The sequence below is a fragment of the Rissa tridactyla genome, chromosome 13 (genome assembly GCF_028500815.1).
Source record: "Rissa tridactyla isolate bRisTri1 chromosome 13, bRisTri1.patW.cur.20221130, whole genome shotgun sequence".
Lineage (NCBI taxonomy): Eukaryota > Metazoa > Chordata > Aves > Charadriiformes > Laridae > Rissa > Rissa tridactyla.
The window spans coordinates 12,954,234-12,971,771 of NC_071478.1; the positions used below are offsets into that span (position 1 = coordinate 12,954,234).

Here is a 17,538-nt window from a genome sequence, read left to right on the forward strand (position 1 = left end):
GCTGAGCCGGCCCCACCACAGCAGCGCTGGGGGGCACTGAGCGGCGTGGCAGCCTCGCTTCTCCTCCCTCCGAGTGACTGGGGGACACTGCCCCATGTCCCCAGGATCTGTCCATGCTGTGCCCAGACCCTTCCTGGGTGCTGAGCCCTGTTGGGACCAGCACGGGGACGCGGTCCAGTGCTACTGCTCCCCTGGGGGTCTAGGGAAGCACCCCGGGGTGAGGGCCATCATCTGGGGTGCTGGAGAGTCCCCACCGCCCTGTTGCTCACAGGGGAGCACCCTGGCTCCTGCTGAGATGGCTGAGGAGGTGACCACAGCAGGACCCTGTGGCGCGGGAGCACCATGCTGGGCTTGGAGGGAGGGCTGTTGCGGGCAGGGAAGGGCACAGCCCCAAGGAGAGCACCGGTGAGCCCAAACGGTGACCTCCATGGTGAGACGGCTGCATTTCTGTCTTGGGCTACCAGTTCCTGAGCAGGGCCAGGGGATCCAAAGCACTTGGCAAAGGGCAGCCGGAGCCCGGCCCAGCAGGGAAGGGAGAGCTGCCAGAAATACTGGCCCACAACTTTTTTTGCTTCAGCCGGTGCCCCGAGGAGCCAGTTCTCGGCAGCTGGGAGTGGAGGCACATGCCCTTCCCTGCGGAGCAGCTGAAACAACCCAAAATATCCCACCGTGCGCAGTCGGATCCAAAAGGAACATGACAAACAGGGCTGTGGTGAGAAGGAATTACTGTCCGAACCTTTATTGGAACCCTTTTTCTAACCAGGCTAACAACTCAAACACCCCAGGAAGACTAAAGAATACAGTATGCATTTCGATGGAGAGCAAAGGGAGTTTTACAATGAAGTCAAATGAACAGATGCGCCCGTGTCATTTCGTAAGGAATCACCCACCAGAGACACCGTTTCCCTCGCGGCTTTTCTCACGTCTTGGCTTTTGTTCTAAATCTTCTCATTCCCTGGGTTTCTAAGGTGGAGAGCTGCCCCGGGCCGGTGAGGTTCAGGGTGTTGTTCTCTAGGCAACAGCCCAAAAGTCGGGATGCTTGACCATGAAGCTGTTGCTACAACAGCAGGTGTACCAGTCAGTGCTTCCGAGACCCTCCTGGTCATGTGCAAACTTCCAGGTAGCAGCAAAAGTCATTAGAATTATTTATTCCTTGGTAAAGAGGTAATGAAACCCCATTGGACACTAAAGGGCAAAGTCTTCACTTAGGCACCTGACTACGTCCCTTTCTCAAACCAATATCCTGATATTCCCAAGGCCACATGCCCTGCAGCTCCTGGGAACAGCCCGGGCACTTGTCTACCGATGCCAGAGCCATGTCCATCCTCCACCAGTCCAGGCAGCTCTGCCCACGGAGCACAAACATCATCCACCCAGGTGAAGAGGACAATGGCTGTGGCGTCGGTGGAGTGACGCTGGGGCTGGTCATGATTTTTAGCACATGCCATGGTTCTTTCAAAGCTGGGGGAGGATGCCTGCAGCAAGCTCCATCTCATATCAGAGACGACAGGAGAGCCCTCCTCCATCCTGCCATGGCCACCTTTCCCAAGCTCACATTTGGGCAAAGCTACTGGTTATGGCACAAAGCTTGGGGAAGGAGGCAAAGCAGGACATGGCATGAGGATGAAGGTCTCGGGATGGGGCAGGGTGGACATCCTTGCTTCTTGGTAGAGACCACAGCAAGTCACTTCAACCCGATCCCCCTCCTCGCATTGATGAAAGGACAACAGGTCTTCCCCTTCCCCCAGTAACCACTGAGAGCCAAGAAGAGGGGGTCAGTGGTGGGAGATCAGAGAGCCCTGGAGATCCTTGACAATCCAACCAGCCCTCCATGGCATGGAAGAGGAAGGGCAGAGTTATTCCTCCACCACGGCTGGCCTGTCATCTCTGAACCCCAGCACCTTTGTGATTTGTCAGTACAGGCTTGTCCAAGGAGGTGAAGGATTTTCCCCTGCCTTGTTCATCTCCATCTAAAGGAGGTTCTACTGGTGGTTGGGCTCCAAATGAGCCTAATTTGTCTGTCAGATGCCCCATGCCAGCAAGTGACAGCCTCAGTAATTCACCTCTCTGATAACCTCCCTCCAACGTATATGGCAACACCTCAAAGGCTCCTACTTTCGTGGACCCAATGGCAAGACCCAAATAGCTTTTTTTAAAGTAATGCTCAATAAATAGATGAAATAAATATTAAATAGAGGCTAAGTCCTCTCAGCCTGTTCAATATATGTACAATGCATAGCAAAATAACAGTGATTGGCTGGTGCAGACAAGTTTGGTACAAATTCAGTCCCCCAAAACAACAAAAACACTGAGAAAAGTTGCAGCCAACATAAAGCAAAGCTCAACGAGCGCGGTAACCCATGAAGAAAAGAAAGAACGCAACAGTGCTTTGAAATATCCCTTATCTTTGCTTTCCAGCAAACCTGCAGAGACTGTGTTGGGTTTTCTGAAGCCTGGCCCCAGCCCTGGGGTTGGGAGAGGAGGGACGAGCCTCGCTTGGTGCCACAAACCCAGAGCCAAGGCAGGTGCAGGGAGCGGGGAGAGCCGACGACATGACTCTGGGATTAGGGGGACATCAGGGAGCAGGTTCTGCCACGTGCGCTCTGCCAGGGAAAGGTAACCACGGAGCTTGGGGACGGAAACAAAATTGTGGATGGGAAAGAGCCTCCGTGTATGAGGAAAGCAAACCCCTCTGAGATACCGCCTCCAAAAGATGGCTGAGATGTTTCCGCAAAGCCTTGCTGCTCTGTGTGAGGCTGTGGCTGTCCCTGGGCATCCCTCGTGCAGCTGGCCGTAGGTGGGCAGTGATTCACCGACACCGAAATGACCGAGTTGCCTTTCCACCAGGCGAACGCTGCTCCTTGCAGAGAGCACCAGCAGCAATCTGAGATGCCAGACGCGGAGCAAAAATCCATGAAAGCAATGAATGCGCGAAACAGCATTAGAAAAGAAAAAGCGCTGGCAAAAGGCACAGAGACAGAAAAGCTTGTGGGCTTCTCGCAAACCGACGGAAAACCCAGTTGTCCACCGACAGGGAGGGGGATGTTCCAGTTGTACTAAAAATCTGAAATAAGTTAAAAAATAAATACCACCACTGAGGGGAAACTCATATGTATATGCACATGTGCACATATACACACACACAGACACACAGACTCGGTTAGCTCCTGTCACCAGAGGCTAGATTTTGCAAACATCTTCAGCGTGGATCACACTCTCACGGCCTCATTTCTTTAGTTTTCCCATGGGTGGGTCATCGTGCAGTGACAAACACGGCAGGGGAGCCCTAGCGACGGCATCCTCCCAGGGAAACCAGCGGTGCCTGTGCAGAGCAGCTCGGTTTCGGGTTGTGCGCTGGCTGCAGAGCCAAGGGAAACAGCAGCCGCCGCCAGCTGGCACCTGGCCGGCGCGAGCACGACTTCCCCTTGCAGCGCTGCAAACTGCCCTTCGCTCGGCCGGCCGGCAAACAGACCCTCGCTGTCACCTCTGTGAGGTCCCAGACCCGTTTCTCTGGTGACATCCATCGCATTCCTGCACAAATCTAATGAGAAACCCTAGATTTTAACATGAAAACAGACGAACAGCTCTGCCCTGCATCCCTCTGGCTGTCACACGCTCTCTGCCCTGCTCTGGAGAGCACAGCTGAAGGGACACGTTGGCAGCCAGCGTGACCATCACTCCTCCAGCCACCGCGCCAAGGGGCCAGCGCTGTAAATCTTTACACGAGAACAGTGGCATGGATACATTCCAACAAATAAACAAACAGATCCAAAAATAACTTATTGTTCCAAAAAAAAAAAAAAAACCCAAACCCCAACCCCAAACATAGAATAAATAAATACTGGTAATGGTGACCACCTGCATCCATTCTGACATACAATTGAAAATAGAATAATAATAATAAATAAATAAATAAATAATTTAAGAGGTTCACTTCAACGCAAGTCTGCTTGGGAAACCCCAGGAGCGCTTAGCTGCCATGGACTGTACAAGCGGAGGCAGTCCTCGAAGCGTGGGTCAGTCGGATGGGTACGAGCGCCACGGTCAGCCCCGCACAGCCCTCGGCGTCATCTCCTGTCCCACAGTCGGCGAGTGCTGCTGCCCTGATGCAGTGCTTTGATCATCCGTCCCCAGCCACGAGGAACTCAGGTCAACGTTGTGTTTTGATATTTACACCAGTTGCACAAAGCCCCTCTTCCTGTCTTTCCTAGTTTTTGACCTCCCAGCTCGCTGCTTCCTTGTTACAGATGCAAGTGTGCCTCAGGGTGTGTTAAGGGGTATGAGGCTACTCTTGTAACACTGGTAGATTTGGGGTTTGGGCTCCCGTTGGGTCTTTCCAGGGAGCAGAAAGACAGGGCATTTCAACATTAAACTGGGAGAGACTCTTTGGGGAAGAAGCGTGAGGTTTTCAGCCCTTTATGAGAAGGGAGTTCACTGCAGAAGATGGCCAAGGGGCCACTGTCAGGGCCAGGGCAGGAGGGAGGGCAGCAGCACCTCGCTGCAAGAACACCCCATCTTCGATCCCTTGATCACAGCCCTAGGGCGTTTGCTCAGCCCTACCAGGAATGCTTTTCTCTGCGTCCTAGAAAGTGGCTTCCCAGGAGACGGACACACATCCCCACCAAGCCACTGACCATAACAGTGCCCAGCTCTCTGCCTCGGCCACCCTCATCCTCAAATCACCTGCAGAGAGCAAGGCAGGGGATGAGGGACAGGGAAAAGGGGGGGCTTTGGGGTTGAAGGCACAGGTCAAGGGCAGTAGGAAAGATGCTGGGAAAAAGGGGCCCCTGGCATAAAACTTCCCTTTGTACCATCCAGGTGGAAATACACTCCACGCTGCTGTACTGTCTAGCAGATAACAGGTTTACATGCTTGCGGTGGCAATCACCCAGCTCCACCAGAACACCACATGGCACTTGGCCTTCCTCCACTTGTGACTGCCCCTTTACCTGCTGCCAGCTGGGCTGGGGGACTGTAGGTAACTCTTTAGCTGGTGGTGGTTGGGGGACATTTCTTTCTACCCCCTCTCCTCCTCCAGCAGATGCTGGCTCCACTTAGTCCTTTTCTGTGACACTTAAATGACACACCTCCTTGACTCACTAAGCCCAAACTCGTTAATAATCATGCAGGATGGAAGGGGAGGGGATGGAAACAGGGAGGGAGGGAAGTCCTAAACCCAAATTAGCGTCTCTAAGCACCCAGGTGTTGTAAGAGAAAGAAACTCCTCAGCACCAGCTCAGCCTGTGCTGGGAGAAGCCTTTGTTACCCTGCAAAACACAGTAATTGCGCAGGCAGCTGGGCTGGCAGGGAAACAAAACCCCAGGGCCCAGGGCCGCCTGGGCAGGCAGGGCCCTCCTGCCGCTGCCTGCGGCTTCTTGGAAAAACAGGCAATTAGAGGGGGACCCTTTCTGTCCCCCTGCAACAAACTGGGGCAGGAGTGCATCCTGCCCAAGCTCCGCACCAGCCCTGCGCGGGGGCTGCAGTGGCTGCCTCAGGGGGAGCCTGGGGCTCTCCAGGAGAAATAATTGCCTGAAGCGCCCCAGGCACTGCTTAAAAAAATTGCTGCCTGTCCTAGGAAGGGGAATTGGGGTCCCCTGCCTCATGCAATGCCCTTTTAACCTGCGCGCTCTCACTACACCCCACAGCCAGGCTATCTCCTTACAGTCCCACCAGCGTTGTACTCCAAGGACAAGGATCCCTTTGGAAAAACCTAAATCCAAACCGCAAGAAGGTTCCTCTGAGGAGGGAATCCCATGGCCACCACCTCCCGTGCCATGGTCTGACCCTTGGAGTGCAATGTGGCACCAGCTCCCCTCTCCCTTGTACCCCACCGGCCCCACATCTGCTGCAGACTTTAGCAGCTTGTTTGCAAGCAAGTCATAGCGCTGGGGAATAACAACCCCGCAAAAGATGATGCATACCTGGTAGGAAAGGGTGGGAGAAAGAGAGGAAATGGCCTTTTTTTTTTTTTCCCTGGAAATTACGTCAGGGGGGATTTCTAACCTTCTATTTATAGCAGGGACTGGTTGACTGGCAATAAACAAATATTCTCTCATGGAAGAGGCCTGCTGCAGAGTGGCCAGAAACTCTGGAGGAGAAACCCAAGAGACATGATGTTTGCCTTGGTGGGGACAGGTCACCCCCAACGCATCACCAAAGCTTCCCAGCAAATTCCTCCCTAACTGTGTCTCTCCCTCCAACAGAAATTAATTTGCTGGCTCCTGGTTTGTCCGAAGAGCAACGAGCTGAATTCTTTCCTTTGGAGCAGCTGGTAGTGCTTTGGAGAGCAGCAGCGATAGGGAGACGGGGATGTCAGGCAGGATGGAGCAGGTCTGTTGTGACAGACCCTCTGTAAAGCACCGACCCTTCTTCCAGCCCTGGCCTGGGGAGCTGGGATGGATCCACCTTCTCCATGAGGCAGTAAAGGGGCTGTGCTGGGCGCATGGGGGCTCTTACTCCAAACCGGGGAAGGGAGACCCAGTACTGCCACCACATCAGTATCGGGGATGATCGTTATCGATGGCCAGGTAGGTGGGAAGGAAGCGGAGAATGCCAGGAATTTGGAGGCGACGCCGGCACACGAGCCATCGGCGGCACTCCCTAGCGACGTAAGCTGTCAGAGCTGCCTCCTGAGTCATAGCTCCTGCTCCGGCTGCTCCTGGGGCCCGAACTCCGGCTACGGCTGCTCCTGGGGCCCGAACTCCGGCTACGGCTCCTGCCCTCGGTGCTGCTGCTGCTCCAGCTTCGGGTCCGGCTTGTCCGGTAGCTGGAGTAGCTCCGGCTCCTGCTCGGGGAGCGGCTAAAGCTGCTGTACCAGGAGGAATAGCTGCTGGCGCTGCTGGAGGAGGAGGGACTGGGACGGTAGTAGGGGATGGGGCGTTTGCGGGCACTGTGGGGACAGAGAGACATGGGTTACCAGCAACACAAGGATGGATTTACTGCCAAAATCTCCAAGCAGCACTGTTTACTTTGCACAACATTCCCCCAAAACGTGATTGTTTTTGTTTGAAAGAAAAAAAAGGAAGAGATCAGGTAGTTGTCAGGCCTTGGGATTGAAACCACCCACCCCCTGGGGCCCTAGGGAATATCCCAAACACCACGTCTTAGGCTGGGCTCTGCCTGATGCTGTCCCAAAGAGCCCTCGGTGTGAAGGTCAGAGAGTATTTGACTCTCTCTACAGTGTGGGACGTCTACCACAGGAGAGGGTGAAACAAAAAGCCTGTGGGGGGGTGCTTTTGGTACCTGACCGGTGAGTCCCTGCTCTAACTTCATCTGCCTTTTTTCTTTGTTGTAAATGAGACACCCCCCCGCCCCATCCTCCCTCTCTCTCTAGGCTGGAATCCCCAAGCTCTAGGAGGTGCGGAAGGGCCTGCTGATCAGGCTCAGGGAAACTGGTCTCCTCCTGGAGCAACCTCCGCTGGCAAGGGCTGGGACCCAAGAACAACCCACCTTCTCCCTGGGGAGCACCAGCTGAGCCTGTCTCCAAATGATGGGACCGCGTCCCCTTACCTTGTGATGCGCCGAGCTTCAAGGTGGCTGGGAGAGTCTCTTCTGCGTTTCCTCAGGGGTGAATAGGACCGCTGCCGCCGCCGCCGGTCACGCTCCCTGTGCGACTCCTTCTCACTGGAGCCATACTTGTGCTCTCGCTCACGGTCTCTGGGGAAGGCACAGGTTGGAAACTCACTGCTGGGTTTTTGTGGGGTGGGTTTCGGATGTAGGGGCAGTGGCCCATGAAGGCACGGATGAGCAGAGGACACTCAGCTCCAAAAGGGACCACTCTAAGCAAAGTGCTCCAGTGGCATCAGCCCGACCCACACTGACTTAGCTGGACAGAGACACTCATCTGGCTGGACGGATGGACACCCACAAATTGTATCTGGTGGTTTCAGCCGTGTCTCCTGATGGTCCTGCGCTGATAAGCCAAGATGGCTTCCACATACCTGTGTCTGTGGATACACTCTGTATTTAGCTCTACTAAAATTGCTCTTGCTGGCCCTGCTGCAGAAGCAGGTGAGAACAACCCTGGCAGCAGGCCCCACATGAGCAGAGGGCCCCCGGTATCCCTGCAGGGCTGTGCAGCTCTGCATGGCTCGCCAGAAGGAGTGCCGGTGTTGCTATGGTTTTCTCTTTTGTTAAATTCTCATACACGTCAGCACAGGCCCTTCTGTGGAGCGTAGCTGACTTCATACGCCCTGCTCAATGCCAGCTGCATAGCGACATGTTACAGGTCAAGGGCCTGATCCTTGCACGCAGGAAATATTCTACACTGGTGCAGGGATTGTCACAGCCTGCAAGAATCAGACCCTGAGAATGTAGCGTTTTAAGTGTGCAAAATGTTCACAGTGTGCTCAGCAGTGGAGATGTTACCAGAAAAAAACTGCCCAAAGGCATCTAGGGCTGAGCTACAAGACGCGTGTTTTCTGCGGGGTGTGGAGGGAATAGTCACCTGGATTGTGTTTCCCCCTGCAATGCTGTGTGAGTGCCAGCATGAGGGTACCTGGCATCTGCCCACACAGCAGGGGCACTTCCTAGGGCCTGACACCTCTTTTTGGCAGAGCCATGACTCTGAAAAGCAGAGTATCCTTCCTTACTGCGATAAGATCCCTCTCTGAGAAGGGCTGCAGCCCAGCTGCAGGGGCTGCTGGCTGGCGTGGGCTCCTCGGGTGAGGACAGCTGTGGGCAGACCCAACTGGAGCCTAACGCTCTGCCCACCATTTACACCGGCATGATAGAGGGGCACTCCCCGGGTTTTCCTATGAGGCATCTTCCACTTGCATGAGCCCTGGCAAAAATCACCAAGCAGCCATCTGTGCACTCTTGGCTGCATAGTGTGTCCCCTGCAAGGGCGTGGAGCAGAGGAGCAGCCACTTCACATGCCACACGCTCTGAGCGTGAGATGCGGTGATGCTTCAAAGCCAGGGATAAACCAGGTCTCCCTCCCAGCAACCTTCCCCCAAAAGTGCTTTGTGTGAAATTCCCCTGAATCAACGCAGGGCAGTCCTCGGCTATAGGAAATCTACTTTTCTCACAGAAAGTGAAAGGCTCATCTCTGGGCTCTTCTCTCTGCAACCAGCACCAGCTCTGGGGCAATAAATGGTGAGACATTTCCAGCGGATTGGGGGCCAACATAACATACAGCCATATGCCTTACTCCGTGTCCCCCTGCTCCCTCCCACCCTGGCGCTGAGGATTAAAGCACTCAGTGAGGAAACTGAGGGAGCAATTTAGGGCTGGCAGAAGGAGCCGGCAGCCATGATGGAGTCCAAACTAGTGATGGAGACAGTGGGAAAGTGTGAGGCAGCAGATATCACATGAGACGACAGCTGTACCTGCTAGGGCTGTAGCGGGAGTAACTGGGGCTCCGACGAGGCCTTGAACTCCTGCTCCCAGGACTTTTTTTGCAGGATTTGGAGGAATAGCTGGGGGAACGTGAAGAAGACCTGGGGATAGGCAAGAACCGTAGAAGTGTTAAAGATGTTGAAGGGTGAGGCTGTACCAGACTCCTCCGAATCTGGGCTCATGGGGGAAGAGATGCCCCATATTTCATGGTCTTGGCTCAGCTCTGTGTGGCCATTTCACCACAAGCCATGTGGATCCCTAGGCACCCCTCAAACTCTAACACCTGCTCCTGCAAGGAGCCTGCCAGCCTGCAAGAGTTAAACATTGCCCAGGATCACAAAGACAGCCGTTTTAGCTGGCCTTACCTCTTTCCTGAAGAGCAGGATCTGCTTCGGGAGTACCTGGGAGAGGCCTTGTGGTGTGAGGAACGGGAATGGCTGGAGCGGCTGGAACCACGGGACGATCTGCCTGTGCTGGTGTACGACTCGCTGCGGGAGCATGGCCTTAACGGGGAGCTGTGAGCTGGGGACGGGAGGAAGTTTTGCTTCTTCTCCTCTGAAGAGTTGAGACACAAGGACAGGCACCCTCTGTGAACATATATTTGGACAGTCATTGAAGCTGTTGCTGAACTGGGACTGGTCCTTGGCTGAGGGGAGCACCACACTCCAGCCAATAAGTACTCCCATCCTCCCATTCCCCAGCTGTGGATAAAAACAACCTCCTGGCTCTCCAGGCTGCTGTTGCAGGAGACCCTGTGTGTGTAGGTCAGAGCCCAGGAGCTCACCCTCCAGGGTGTGCCAGAGAAGGGGGCTGTGGAAGAGGTCTCAGGTGGTCTGAGGGGCAGCTCTTCTGCCGCTTCCCAACACACCAGAGGTGTTTGGTTGGCAGAGCCTGGGGCGGGCCAGTGAGTGGTGCAGGACCCGGGGAGAGGAGCGAGGTGAGAAGTGCTGGAGCAAGGGAAAGCCAGAGCATGGCAGGGCAAGGGGCTGTGCTCCAGCCTGTGGAGCAGCACAAGCAGGCACATCCCGTTGCTTTTGGACAGAGCTGCATGAATTCTTTTGCTTCCAGAAGTGCCCTGGGTATGAACTGGCGTTAGAGCCCAGAAGCAAGGCAGCCTCCCAACAGCCAGGGCCAGCTGCAATCCCAGCTCCACCCATGTGAAGGCAGAGTTATCCCACTGGAGTCACAACGTGTACGTAGAGCCCTAAAATTTTACCCTCTGGCTGAAAACTGAGGGCTTGTTCTTCCTAACACCAATTCCCATGGCTCCTGCTCCTCTCTCCTTCAGTGCTCCCACCCTCAGACCACATCCTGGCTCCAACTTTCAACATTTAAGACCCGAGGGCCTGAGCTGGAAGAGCTCCCTAACACCATTGCCCGAGCAGAGCCTTGGATAACAGCCACTGCGCTTCAGTGCCTTCATCCCCAACATCACCTGGCAAGCCCCGAGGAATGGGAGGCGGTGATGGAGGCTGGCATCTCCTCCCTTCTCCTGATGATGACCTGTGGCACTGGGTGGTGATTTGACTCCTGTCCCTGAACCTGATGCCCTGTGGCCCCAGCGCACAGAGCTGCTGCTGTGTTACCCTGCAGCCAGCAAGGCGCCTGCCCCTCCCTGTGCTCCCCACCTACACGAGATGCTATCTGGTCACCCAGGACCAGCTGGGAAGGGGCAGGCTGGATTTAGCTCATAGGACAGGTGAAAGAGCAGCCCGTACTGGTTTTAGCAAAAATGAACCCCGTTTCCCTTCTCCCCACAGTAAGTGGAGGGGGAGAATTAGCACAGCCAGCCCCTGATGTACCTTTCCAGACTTTGCCCAGAAGGGCCAGCAACTCTTTTCTTTGACATGGTCATGTCCGTCTGAGCAGGGCTGTGTTCAGGACACAGCTAGACCCAGGGCCAAACCCTGCATTAGCCACATTAAAGCCAGAAGAGGTGGCTCAGGCAATGCCCAGGGGCGTGATGGCTGGGTTTTCATCCTCCTCCTCAGGCTACAGTATTGGTCATTGCTGGGTTGTAGACTCCAGACTGGCAAGACCGTGGGTCTGATTTCTATCTAACTGCCTCCAGACCACAAAAACCTCCCTGCCAGCTCACCACTGCAACTGGCGAGCAGGCAGGAGATACAGAGCAACAACGTACCAGGTATTTGGCTGCCAGCAGCAGCTACTGGTAATCACTGACCTTCGGTCTTGTCCCTGGGCATCTGGAGACAGATTTTCCAAAGCTGTTCCCTTGGTCTGGGAAAAGCAACTGGTGAAGGAATTTCCTGAATCAGAGCTGTTATCGCTGTTGGCCAGTTTGGGCTTCCCGGACGAGAAGGCATGGCCAAAGCCATCATGGACTAGACTTCTTTTCTCCTGGCTGTCCTTTGACCTGGATGAGCTCGTTTGAGTGGAGGGAGGGGAGGAAGTATCGTTTCCTGAGTCATATTCATGATACTCTCCGTTCTGGCTGGCAAGGTTGCCAGGCGGGCTGTCTGTTTTGGTAAAGAGGTCAGCAGAAGACCCTGACTGAGAGATCTGAAAGCAAAAAAGCCATTTGGCATTGTTTGAATGGTTTTTAGGGGGGGTTGTTTTTGGTTTTACTTTGCTTTTTTTTTTTTTTTTTAAATAAACCCAGAAATTTTACCATCATGATGCACTGAAACAAAAGGAAAGGAAAGAAACAAAGTAAGAAAGAAAGAAAAAGAAGAAAGAGGAGAAGAAAACAAAAGCACATATCCCTGAAAGAAATCCACAGTAAGAAGAAACTTCTTTTCCCCCTGCTATGATAACGGGAAGATTTAGAGATCATGCAAAGAGTATCAGCATGCGATTCATGTTAAACAAAAGAGTTCAACAACGTAACGGGCAACCAAAGAATCAAAATAACTAACTAAATAAAAAAAAAGGTATAACAGAGGACAAAGCCCTTATTTAACCTTAAAGATAGGGAGGAAAAAAAAAAAAGAAATGGGAATATACATATAAAAACTCTACATAATCCTTGGAAAGAAAACAAAAATGAAGCAAAATCTTAAATGAGGGAATTTTTTAAGCTTCCTTAATAAAGAGGCTGAATGAATGTCACCGAAATAAGCAAAGAAAAATCAAATCAAATCAAATCAAGGGCTTCTGTACAAAGTAAAAACTAGCAAATAAACAAGCTTATCCCTTCAAAACAAACAAAAAAAAAAAGAAAAAAAAAAAAGGAGGGGGAGGGAAAAAAGAAAAATCCCTCTGGAAATAAAAGGTATACAGATACTTCTTTGTGTGCCTTTTTCCCCCTGAAGAAGATATAGCTAATGCGCTCAAGTGACCTCTAATAAATTCCCTGGTGTCTTGCGGATAGCATCCACTTACCCATCAAGAACTCCTCCTTTAGTAGGTAAGGTGTAAGAAAAAAGGAAGAGCGGGCAACATAAGTCCATCATTAGAGTCTCAAATTACATGAAAAAAAAAAAACATAAACCCTCTCTTCAATCCACACTGCCAACTGTTCGCTCGCCTCCTCTATGCAAATGTCATGACTGCTTTTTGTCTGCTTGCTTGTCTCACTTATTACTCATTTTTGTTTCCTTCTGCTTTAAATTAGGCCGTTCAGCCCATTCCTGGAGGCTGCTCGCTCCTGCTGAAAAGTCTCAGCTTGCACTAAATCCCCTTGGGTTTCACGGAAGCGACAAAGGTACTCAAGTGAGGGAAGAAGTAAAAAAATAAAGTAGAGGAGGGAAAATATCCCCCTCTGTGCTGTGTTGGAGGCCTACGGGGAAGGGGACGATAGCCCTGCTGCTGTCAGCCTCTGCATGGGAGTTCGGTGGGTTGCAAGGATCCCAAACCCACATTGGCTGCCCCGGGCAGGGCTGTTGTCTGTGATCCTGAGCACCACCAAAGGGATTGAAATCATTTGGGTATTTTACAGTTTGGTTTTAACTCCGCTGGCATTTGCCTGAGCCAGCCCAGGAACGCACTGGGAGTGAAGCTATGTTAGTGCTGTCTGCCCTTGCAATGGGGTGAGAATTAGGGTCAATCACGGACACAGCACATCTGCACATTCACGTGGCCTCCTCCTCTTTCACTCAGATGCTCTGCTCTCCTCATTCCCACCCATAAGGTCTGGTCCAGGGTCCTTAGAGGGTGGCCACATACTTTTGGTTCCCGCCACTCAGGATAGTCCTCCAACACGATCCCAGCAAAGCTGTGCTCCCTCAAACACCTGCACATGTCCTCACACCATGTTCTGGGGCATGCGATGCCTTCCCTCTATGCCACGCTCTCCACACTGGGGACCTGGGCCATGCCCTCACAAATCTGGAGTATTCTGAGCTGAGAAAAACCACATTGCAACTTTGGTAATATCTCGGAGGGCAGGGGAGACCTGGAACGGTTGTCACACAGCAGGGACAGGGCCAGTCCCTTTGGAGAGCTTAGACCTGGACCAGCTGGCATGGGGACAGGACTCTTTCTTGTCTGCACCTGGGGCTACAAACCCAGCCTGTATTACTTCTTATATGGAGGTCCTTCATGCCATCAGATGGTGCCTTCACGTCTACCCTCCTGCCAGTGGCGTTTGATCTGTGCCCCGAGCTGAAACCAGAGCAGAGCTACCAACACACACAGTGGCTCTCAGCACACAGTCTGCAGAATGACAACTGCCCACAACATCCTCATGCTCTGAAAACACCTGGAGTCGGAGGATCTCCAAGTACTTCCTGCTGTTGCCAGAGAGAGGCAGTACTGTTTCTGGGATAAGGGACAGGGGGACAGGAATTAGATTATCCCAGCAAACCCATACTAGGGCTGGGGACTCCTCCATCCCCACCCTATACTAACTTCTAAGCTGTGCTCAGTCCTAACTCGGAGGCATCAGTAGGCCCAGCAGTGGAAATGAAGTGATCCTTCTTTGCTAGCCAACTTGTACCTTCAACACAGAAGCCCTGGACAGAGCAGAAAGATCTCCCAAACGTTCCCAACTAGGAACAAGTGGAGATGCACATCACAAGCCCTCATTTCAGCATCTGGTCCTGCTCCTTGCTGCTTCTCAGCTCTAGCACTTCTCTAACAGTCCTTTTTTACTCCAGTAGAAACTGGAATGTCAAAGGAGCACAAGAGAGACAGGTATCCGGCTCTCCTCCTTTTTTCATCAAGTCTTTCTGAAACTCTGATGCCACATCCAGAGCCCTGAGAGAACTAACCTCCTTGCTACAAATCACTGAACCCTTCCCAACCACATCTCAGAAGATACAGGATTGTGCTTTCAAATGTGGCACCAGATTATTATTTTTTTAAAGATGGGTTATGGTTTGCATTAGATCAGAACCCTAACCAAGAGGCAACCAGCTTTTGACCACCATTCATTTACAGGCATAAAAAACCCCCGCTTGAGGTGTGCCCTGGCTACAGGGGTAGGAAAGGCCTGGAGTGGGCATGGGGCTGCTCTGAGGGACACTGACCCCAGCATCGCATGCACAAACAGCTCACTTCTGTTCCCTCCCAGTCTAAACCAAAAGGCATTGATTTTCACCAAGAAATACAGCCGTTTCTTGGCATTTCTAAAGCAGCTTTTAAGAGTGCTGTTGGGACCTGGGATGTACGCTCTTGCTTTGCCTTCACTGAAGTCTACCTTCAAAGTAGCAACTGTTGTCAGCACATCACAAAATCTGTCAAATGACTGGGGCATCAACATGCTCCTCTGTAGCTCGACACCGGTGGTAGCAGCACTCTGGGAAGAGGCAACATGCGGATATCAGTGAAATACGAAGCCCACAACCCTTCTGAGGGCTGGAGGGTCTGGCCTGGGCAAGGTGCAGAGGGGAGGGACAGCAGCTTCCCAGCCCCACCACCTCAAGGCACCGGGCTGTAGCCAGTAGCTTCCTGCAGGCTCCGGGGGAGATTTCTGTCATGCGGCAAGAACCAGGACAACTCTCAAGATGCTCAACTCGCCTGTCTGCTTGGAGACATATTCCTCATCTAACGACCTTGGCTTTGCTTCTGGTCCCATTTTACTGCTTCTGAAAGGCACAGCGGCCACACGAGATGGAAACCGAGTGCCACATCCGAAAACATTGTGCAGAGCTCAATTGAATTCTAATGGCTTTTTATTTTTCTAGGGTGTCTTAAAAAGAGTCTGCTCTTTCATGAATCTAATTTTCTCTATGCGAACATTTGGATTTTTTCCCCCTCTCTAATAAGTAATTAAATAATCTCAGTGAACTTTGCTTTCTCCAGCTTTCAGCAGGGGACCTACTGCTGCCCTCAAGGGAACCCAAGATATATATTTATTGGATTTTTTTTGTTTCAAGTCATTATTTAATCAAGATGAAGGGGAAGTACAAACGAGGGCCTCACTCATACTCCAGACTGCAATTTTGAGTGCAATCCTAGACCAAGAGGCAGTGCAGTCTGATAGGTTACAAAAATACAATCGCTACTCATCTTCCAATTAAGCTGAACAAGTCCATTTACTGTGTTGCAAACAGCCCTGGGGCGAGAGATGACTACACATTTCCTCAGCCATAAGGGGACCAAGACCCATCAACGAGCAGCATGGCACAGCCTCCCTTAGAGCTGGAGGATTTCTTTCTTGGGTCTTTTTTCTCTTGTTTTACAACTCCCTTCAAAGTGGAGTTAATTTCTTTTTCAGAGGTGTATAATGTCTCCCTTTCTCTCTTTTTCTGTGTGTTGTAATAATGAAAGGAACAAAAAACTTGCGTTGATGACCCCAGCGAGCCTTATTCTCAGTGAAGGCCCAGCAGACATCTGCCGAGGAGCCGCTGGCGCGGGGAGCAGCACCTGCTGAGAGGAGCTGCTCGGGGAAACCTGTGCCTGGTCTAGGCTACCTCCATCTTCTGGGGCTGGGGGGAGGCCTTTGGGCAATGGGCTCACCTCTGCTGATTTGCCCTGGCTGAAAAGCCAACCTCTTATAAAGGGAGTACAAAAAAAAAATATCAGGGCTGTAGGAATACGATAAAACTCCTTTTTGCACAATTATGAATCCCTGATTCAAGGAATACTGAGTGGAAAATATTTTTTTCTTTTTCTTTTTTTTTTTTCTGCTAGGTGGAGAGCTCAGGGTGAGGCTTTCTCTACCACAAGGGCTAAGCTAAGTCCAGGAGCATGGAGGCAATAATGACACAACTGTCCCTGCAAGGTCAGAGCTTGGGTTATTTGGGGCTGGACGGCAACACTGCTGCTGACAGATCCATTGCTGGGGGTGAATTCCTGAGAACACCAGGCAAAGGTTTGTTCCTTTGCAAGCCTGCTGGGGTGCAGCCAGCACCACGGGACGCAGGTCACTGTGTCTCCAGCTCGGCTCAGGCCAAGCTGGCACTGCTTTGGAGCAAGGGTCTGCCTACCATCACCTCCTTTGGTAGCTGGTGTACAGCACAGCCCTCCATGGCTGCAGATATCCTTCCCTCACCCTGGGTTTCTGGCCTCCCCGTGGTCCCAGCACTGAGCTGTGAATTTACTGAACAATAACCAGGGGTAACCTCAGTCCCCTGGCTGGGAGGAGGGGAACAAGAAAAGCAAAAAGAGAACAACTTCCATATTTATGGAAGGTTTTTTCTTTCTGTTCCTCGGGGCCCCGTTTGTTGTGAGAAACATGGTGCCTAGCGGTTAAAAGAATAGTTTTTTCTATGCGAACCAAAACCCAGGCTAGAAAACAGGGAGCAACAGCAAGCCAATACGCAGATCTGCTACAAGGTTCCCCAAGCCCTCCTGCGTATGCCAGCCCCAGCCCCTGCACAGTATCTGCCCACTTCTACATTTCTGCAGACACCTGAGCACAAAACAACAAACAGTGTCATTTGGAACAATTGTACTCCGCTGAGCCTCACTGAAAATTTGGCTCAAGCCTGTGTTAATTTGTGACATCGTAAACGAGTTTCAGTGGAAGTAAAGGAGCTGTCAAGGCAAGCGTATGCAGCGTACAGTTATCTTCATCAGGTACAACAAAGGCGATTAGATTCATACCCTGCAGGTATTTATATTGCGCTGCTCAACAGAAAGCACAGTGGCATGTAATATATCTTTATCAGTGTGGAATAAAGTGTCTGCAGTGGGTTAGGGGTATTCTGTTCCAAAATAGATGCTGCACATTACCCGCAGTTTCTCTGCATGCTGAGGCACAGACCCGCAATCCTGTTCTCTGTAGGTGGCTATTGCAGCTGCATGGGATTAAAGGGAGAATGAGAGGGAGAAGCTTGGAAATTCACTGCC

At 52.1% G+C, this 17,538-nt stretch overlaps 1 protein-coding gene across 1 annotated transcript in view; it reads right to left on the reverse strand.

Moving 5' to 3' along the window:
- Positions 1-6,600: 6,600 nt before the first annotated feature.
- The window catches only part of SRRM4 (serine/arginine repetitive matrix 4), a 44,132-nt gene continuing 33,194 nt past the window's right edge, over positions 6,601-17,538 (reverse strand). The window contains exons 9-13 of the mRNA XM_054219894.1: positions 11,525-11,862; positions 9,705-9,926; positions 9,330-9,440; positions 7,510-7,656; positions 6,601-6,889 (exon numbers count right to left, since the gene is read on the reverse strand). Of these exons, the coding sequence (XP_054075869.1) occupies positions 6,601-6,889; positions 7,510-7,656; positions 9,330-9,440; positions 9,705-9,926; positions 11,525-11,862 (1,107 nt within the window). The remainder of the gene's footprint in view (positions 6,890-7,509; positions 7,657-9,329; positions 9,441-9,704; positions 9,927-11,524; positions 11,863-17,538) is intronic.